At 45.9% G+C, this 8,072-nt stretch overlaps 1 protein-coding gene across 1 annotated transcript; it reads right to left on the reverse strand.

Annotated features, from left to right (window-relative positions):
- Nucleotides 1–3,317: 3,317 nt before the first annotated feature.
- Nucleotides 3,318–4,519, reverse strand: LOC149335445 (uncharacterized; the record flags this gene model as incomplete). Its single annotated transcript, XM_089553806.1, has 2 exons — nt 3,318–3,677; nt 4,358–4,519. Coding segments are annotated over 2 exons (522 nt in total), but the record flags the coding sequence as incomplete, so codon positions are not given.
- Between the last annotated feature and the right edge of the window lie 3,553 nt (nt 4,520–8,072).

Genomic DNA, 8,072 nt, shown 5'->3' on the forward strand with positions numbered 1-8,072 from the left:
TTTTTGCCATGATGCGCTTGTGCTCTGCCTGTTCCGCCTTCTTGTAAAGTTTAAGGCTGCCTGCTTGCGCATGTTCTTGGCACTCTGCCTTCTTACTCTCCGCTTTCATCGAAGTTCCGCTTCCCTCATTCCTGACTGCGCCTTGTTGCATCTCAACTCTAAGCTGCAACCTTTTCAACTCCCGCTCCTCTTGCTCTGCCTTTAGCCGCTGCTCTTCTACTCTTTTCAGCTCGGGTTTGAGGAGTTCCCAAGTAAACTCAATTGTTTCCTCGTCAGCGGTTTCTAAGAGCGACTTACAAATATCGGCTTTCTCCATCTCCTCCTGAACAACCGCACCCAACTCCTCGCACAACGCTAGCAAATCTGCCTCCGGCCATGTCATGAGATCTATGCTTGCTGCTCCAAGCCCCGGCTTTGCTGTTTAACTGTTGTCGTGAGGTTAACACACATACGCCTCATCGAACAACTTCCCTCGATTCCCAGCAGTTCAAAGTTATAACCCAAACATCTGAAGCCTGGCAAATCTTAAGCAAAGTCCGAGCACTCACCCAAAGAAGCAGCACCACGAAGCATGGTGCTATACCAGGTACTATACCAGGAGCTTTAGTGTTTCGCGTGCAAAAAACTCGCTGGGATGGAAGACGCTTGAAAAACGTAGATATTGTTTGAGGTTAAAATTTTTTCATAGCATTTACTATTCCAATACTGGCATAAACCGTGACCTGTACATCCATTCACCAAACTATATTTCGCTAAGTTAAGGAAATTAACTGTAAATCAGAGATGTGCAAATATGCTTTTTTCCCTAGGTCTATAAGAGATTGGAACCGGCTCTCTGAAGAGGTGGTATTAATTACGTCAGGTGATTTATTCTCTTCATCTCTGTGAATGCTGTTTTTAGGCTGTATTAATATTGCATCATGGTTGCATTGTATGTGCTGCACTTTGTTACCTTTTTTTTCGTTTGTATGATGTGTTATTCCCCCCCCCCCCCACTGTAATGCCACTTGTGGCGCTGTGGGTATTACAATAAACAATAAACAAATAAACAACTACGGACCTCCTCTAGTACTTGTAAGGGCTGACCCCCTCTGGGTCAGCTCATGCATAACCTCCTGAAGTGTATCTGTACATAAATCTTTTCCACCACCACCACCTGTTCTAGTAGTTATGTAAACTAATATGATTGTAGTTGTTGCGGAATTTTTCATGCGGGCTACACATTCAAGAAACCCACCTACTCGGCAATGTTTCAGGCCCTCGGCTACGTCGTTCATCGTGGCAAGGGCTTTTTAATTATGTAATTATAAATCAAAACCTGTTATGCGCTGCAATGTTCCGCTCGCGCCTTTCAACGACTAAGCAGGCAAGGCAGATTGCTAGTTAATTACGCAAATATATTGCATTAGAGATGGTGGGTTATTCCAAACGGAACACCGAACCCGCTTGCATCCTATGGGAATACATGAAGTTCTCAAAACAACGACAATTCCTAGGTAAATAATTGGCAGTAAGTCCGACCCCTCCATTAAACAGATAGTCCACAGATACCGCGGCCAGAGATACGTTAACCAAAAAATGACTGCCGTAAACCTTGTCGGTGACTTATCTTTTCGGTGCCTCGGCTATCTTCGTCGTAATTTACGTCTAGCTTCACCAGCAGTTAAATTACTAGTTTATAAAACATTAATTCGGCCAAAGTTAGAATACGCATCTGCCATCTGGGACCCCGCTCAGCTTAACCTAACTAACTGTATTGAACTTGCCCAAAATCGCGCCGTTCGATCCATCTACTCAAACTACTCATACTCCACCAGTGTTACTTCCCTCGAAAATAATGCATGCCTACCTAACCTCAAGCAACGTCGCACAGTTGCAAGGCTGTGCTTGTACCACAAAATGTATCATAACTTTTCTTCCCACTGTCCTATTCAGCCTGGTCATCGTTCTTCAGCCCGCACAAGCCACCAAAATGCCGTTTACCCACCCCCTGCTCGCACCGTGACCCATCTTCATTCCTTCTTCATCCAAACAGCGCGTGACTGGAACAGTCTTCCCACAAGTACCATCCTTCATACAAACCCGGACCATTTCAAGAAAGCCATCGAAAAAATCTATTAACACCAGGCTGTTAGCCCACCCCTCATGTAAAGCCCTCACCCGAGGGCCCTTGAGGTATTTGTAATAAATAAATAAATAATAAATAAACTGTGAAGTCTGCGAGAAAATTCGGTTCACTTAGTGTTCTCTAAGTACAATACCAAGTCCCTTTCGAGATCTATCATTAATATAGAAGCCACGTTAGAGCCCAAACTGTCAGCCTGCAGGTAATGTTGACATAGCAGCACACTTCTGCACCTACCGAAGTGCAGGTTTCTGAGTGCTGGGACTTCATCCACAGCATCATTCATCCAGGCAAGCTAGAGGAGAATTCATTGGAGTAAGAGGACTTATGAGTAAAGGAGAGAAATTCTGGGTGAGCAATTGTGTGCTTCAGCCGTTGGGCTATCGGAAATATTGGGAACGTGTAGGTATGATTAATATTCCTTTCAAACAAATCTGTAGTTCACTTGAGGCTGTGGGTAAATTCGCATTCGGACCTCAGCTGTTTGCTTTGCCACTGAAGGACTCCTAATTCGCATTCCTCGCGCAAATTCTATCAGCTGCCTATCAAGTTCATGCTCTTTGCAGCTATTGTTGGTCCTGAAAAATGCAAGGCCTTGTTTCTGAATCTGTCACTATCGTTTAAAGATCTATAAATATAAACAACATCGTCGTCACTTATCTACGATATTATCGGTGGGTCGCATGGTTTTATCGAGATGGAAGGGTGGTTGTTCACTTGTCTAGATATCTATGTATCCAGGGACAACTATCTCGAATGAGTTATCGTCAAGCATGCGTTTTTTTTTCCTGCTACAGAATCTCCTAGTGCCTGTTGTTCGTAAGCTGTTAGTGGTCTTTCTTTGAGCTGTTGTTTTATTTTTTAACAAAGGCGTATCCTAGTAGAAAGAACTAAACCAAGATCCCTGTCGCATGTTCACACCGCGCCTAGCCTTAGTATATCACATGCCACTTGGCAACTGTGGAACAAATGTCCCTTTATTCCTGTCAGACCAAGAACTACAATAAATGCATCCCTTCTGAGCTTTAATCAGCTCTACACATAAAAAAAAATATTGTATTGTCGCGAATGACTTTCTAAGGCCGAAGTGTTAAGTACAAGAAGCTGGTAAGGAAGCCTACAGGGTCGCAGTTGCATACATTTATTTACAAATGCTCTTTACAACGTAGCTGTATCTGAACGAGATTCCGGCTTATGAAGACCACGGAGCACGCAGGGCGTACGCGTTGTGTGCAGCGGCGTATGCCGGGGGTACAGCGTACACAGGAAGTGGAGCCGAGGCCGACTTGGCTGCTGCGGCCACCCGGATCGGTTTGGCGTTGTAGGTTGCGTCGGCGCTGTAACCGGGGGCCGTGCCCGGCTCATTGGTGTCGACAGTGGCCCGGAAACCGTTGGCGTCGGCGACGTAGGTGACCCGCCTGTAGATGCCGTTGGCATCCCGGTAGCCGTACGATCCAGTCTTCACGTTGTTGGCGTCGCCTTGCTCCTTGTGGTAGGACTGGGTGCCGTACTCGTCGACATTGTCGTAGCCGAAGCTGTATGGCTGCGGCGGCTGCACATTTTTTTTTTCATTGCAAATGGTGTTTTGTCACCTTCTCCTTAGAAAAGAATAATCAAATGTACTGGAGTAACTAACTTAGTTTGTCAAAAAACTGATCTAACTTGAGCATCCTTGACATTACCACCGCCAATTGCAAAAATAGTTCACGACAGTGTTCTTGCTCCAAAACGACAGTTAAATGGATGTCTCCGCAATGTCCCTACCAACAGCCTTATCTTCTTTCACAGCGTTTGAAGCTCACAAGCACTAACTGCTTGCAGTGCGCTCTATTGACAACAATGTATACCTGCCTAGAATGCGTAGTTTATGGCTTCCAGCTTTCTTTTCTTCAAATAATCTATTTCCTAGAGCGAGTGGACGTCTCTCTATCAAGCAGGTTATGAAGTAGACAACCTTGAAAATTTTATGCTACCTTTTAGTTATGGGTAATTCGATTATAGCAGCTGTACAATATAACAACCTTGGCAGAAAGCCATCATGTACAGACCAATCGGTTATAAATGTGTTTCAGTTCCGCTGCGTGAGTTTTCTTCACGATAACAATTTTCTGCCGTTTCATCGCCGCTGTGAACGATTAAAAAGACTTGTCGGCGCTTGATGACTTGGAGCCATAATAACATCAGAAGAGAAGGCTATTCTTCGGTTATTGTATTTGATCAAAAGCGCCTTACATAGAAGGGCTCCACGGATGAGACGCCAGGTGTAGCAGCCGCTGCTACAAGCGGTCCCTGAAAGCGGTCATACAGGTAGCCCTGGTTACTGTACACTTCTTCTGCGAGTACGCAGGAGAAGATGCAAGCAACGACGATCTGAAACAAGAGAGAAAGATTAATAGCAATCACATCTCACGCCTACTGCAGATTATCAGCCTGCTTTTCGATTGAGTAGCAATAGTATATAAAAGCCTCGCGTATCATATATCGCTGCCACGCAACGTATTCTTCGTGATTCGCAGTTCATAGCCGCCTATAGATTGCGCAGCTTCAATTTTAGTGCTTCTAACCGCTGCTATCGATTCAATATTTTCGTGATATTTATCGTAACGGTCACCCTCTGCTTGATGACGTTGGCATTTTCCGAGAACGCCAGTATAGGGTCTAACCATACCTTTATATTTATGCGGATTAGATTACATGACTTGATTTAGCAGTGATGCGGCAATAATTGGCTAATGCAACTGAATTTCGAGCCCAATGCTCAGAATTCGCGGAAAATAAAACATTCTATACATGTATACTTACGTTCGCAATCATTGTTACTATCCTTCTACGAACACACGGAGTGATGAATACTTCTGTACTTGTTAGTAGAACTGTTTCTGGTTAGTAGTTGTCACAAGCGAGCTCGAGCGACTTGATTCCAAGGCATGCAAGAGCTGGGATTTATAGTGTACGAACACGCTTTCTCCCCCAACTCTCTGCCTTGTCTCTCCCACAGTCGCAGAACAGGAAGACGTCAAAAAAATCTTGCTGTTGGCTCATACGCGGCGGCAGCCAAGAACGCGGGGAGGCTGCGGGGCTTTTGTTTGTTGCACTCTCGTTCTGCATGTTATGAGGAAAGCACAGCCTTCCACGTGTACTTTGTCTTCTTAAAGCGCTCAGCGTGTACGCGTAGCGTGATGTCATTTTTCATTTTATGTCGTCGCTAATTCCAGCAGCGACGTGCAGGAAGTCACGAGTTGGGTCTACTCCGGCATCTTCCGACTTCCGGCGACGCATTCGACGCAGCACACTGCGGAATCTCAAGAGAGCGTTTACAAGCTTTGGATTGGATGGTGTAGAGAAGCAATCGACTGATTGGAAACGGCAGCTTTAGGCGGCCGCATGCGACAATGAAAAGGCGGCCAAGACGACCAAAGGCTCCGCTGTAAGGCCGATGTTTAGGAGAGAACGCCACAAAAAACGGGAGTACGACCTAGCCGAGACTGCCGAGTATGTCATTAAAAGAAACACCATTAATTTCCTAGTGTTTGTAAATTGAAGGTGTAGAATGATAATGTACGGTGTCAGCACTGTATAGAATGTCCGGGGTTCACTTTCCGAAGCCGCACGAGTGCTATGAGGAACATCGCACCGTCCCATCGGAGGGCTAATTATCGCCCTGAATTTGTTTGCTTGTTTGTTTGTTTATCTCAGGGGCCCGAAAGTAAGGCATTACATGACTGGTGGGGTACAAAAATGTTCCTGAAACAACGAACGCTCTAAACGACCAATTAGTCCCCCTTTCCTTGCGCCGCCACGGTGGCTCAGTGGCTATGGTGCTCGGCTGCTGTCCCGAAAGACGCGGGTTCGATCCCGGCCGCGGCGGTTGAATTTCTTTGGAGGAGAAATTCGAGGCCCGTGTACTGTGCGATGTCAGTGCACGTTAAAGAACCCCAGGTGGTCGAAATTTCCGGAGCCCTCCACTACGGCGTCTCTCATAGCCTTAGTCGCTTTGAGACGTTAAACCCCATAAACCAAACCAAACCAAACCTTTCCTTGCTTCAATAAGGAAACAACGTATAATAAAGGCACTTGTAATGATAAATTACACACTATGGCACCTGCCGCAAACGAAGAAACGCGCACAACGCTACACACAAGCTGGCGCCATCTATCGATAAATATTTTAGCATAGTAGTCGCTCATTACATAGAGTTAATGCATGTTCAGCTGGTCACCCGATGTTGTTTTCGGTGGACTCGGATAATTGTTCTCTGATGTACGGAAGGTCAGACGATTAGACGCAATACAATAGAAATGTATTCTTTGTCTTCTGAAGGGCGCGTGTAGGGGAAGAAGTCAGAAACATGTTTTGCCATTTTCTCAGAAAAGAGGTCATGTTTTAACGTATGAAAACGCTTTGCTTTGTCTCAGAGTGTAATCTGCTGGTGTAGGGATGCTTTTGTGTCCTTTATTGCTTACCTTAAGTCTACCTTTAACAAAGGAACAGCCGTAGCAATTTGCAGCCGGAGATGCCCAGACAGCACACATGACAGCTGCACAATAATGACAAATACTTCCAACGAAAAAAAAGTCACCTCGAACTGCCCAAAATGCGTGACAGTCAGGGGCAGGAAGCTAAGCACCACCCTTGGTAATATTCCTAAGGTAAACTGAAACGTGACGTATCTGCCTGTGGACGTCACCACTTCAATTCTGTAAAGCGGATGACGGCCCAGGAATTAAAGCTGCTCTTCCAGAGTAGCGGTCTCAAGCTGTGCGAGCCGCGGCGGGTTCCACCTCTCGTTTCGGATAATGCCCGGCCGTGGCAATGTGGCAGGATCACTCATATTTTTTCATAGGAGAGGTAGGTGGCTATAATGTTTACAAAAACGAAGCACTTAGGTTTAACGTCACGGCATGCATTGTAGAAAGCAAAACACGATCGGCTACAGCACGTAAACAACCGAAGGAGTAAAATGAACGTTCAAAGTATGCATGTATGCCTTCCATGTCTTAGTGTGACATAAGTAATTTGAAGGAGGCACTTACAAAGTTACAGCCTTCGAAACGTGGAAACGAACTGATTGCCGCGCATAGTTTGACAAAAACGAGGAACGCATCAATCAATGCACTTGCCACTATGATGATGATGATGATGTGGAATATGTATGCGGCAAGGGCATATGTGGCCATAGAGCGCCTTGGCACAAGTTTTTTCTTCTGCTCAAAGGAGGAAGGTGAGGTCAAAGACCGATTTCCCAAGTATTTCACCGTAAAGAAGCCGAGCACTAGGCAGGGGAAAGCTTGTACCCATCACCGGTGGTTACTCGGCGGCAGTGGTGATGATGGCGAACCGGACGCTGAAACGACTAGACCACCGCTGCGGTCGACAGGGATAGAGTCTCTTATATCCGTACCTGGGGCTCCCTTACCAAAGTGGACAGTCACCACAGAATCGTACGGCAAAGCAGAAACGTAGGGGCGTGAGGAGCACTAAATCTTTGTCAATTCGTGTAGATGTCCATCGCTCCAAAACTTCGATGTCCTCTATCAACCTCGCGCGTCGTCTAAATACCAGTTGTCTTGTAAAGATGCTACTTCGGACGCAGAGAAAGGATGGTATGAGTAATTTCTTGATGGTCCGTTGAGTTCTTCGGAAGGGCTCAGACCCTTCCAATCGTTGATGATTCGGCGTTCAATAAGCAAGACGGCCAGACGTAGAAGTAGACGGACAAAGGAAAGATTATATTTACATGTGTGTTCAGAGGCAAACTGAGTTACAGAAACAGTCACAATCGCACTGCAACTTAATGGGACATTTTCATACAGAGAAAGCTCTCTGCCTGACCTTGCTTGTCGACCGGAGGGTTCCGGTTAAAGCCTAGGAGCCAGAAGCATGTGCCAAGCACGGAGTCCTTCCCCAGACTGCTGCCCAGTGCTGTTACTTGCATATTTATATGCT

Source organism: Amblyomma mixtum, chromosome 7 (assembly GCF_055824585.1).
Source record: "Amblyomma mixtum isolate Tamu chromosome 7, ASM5582458v1, whole genome shotgun sequence".
Classification (NCBI taxonomy): Eukaryota; Metazoa; Arthropoda; class Arachnida; order Ixodida; family Ixodidae; genus Amblyomma; species Amblyomma mixtum.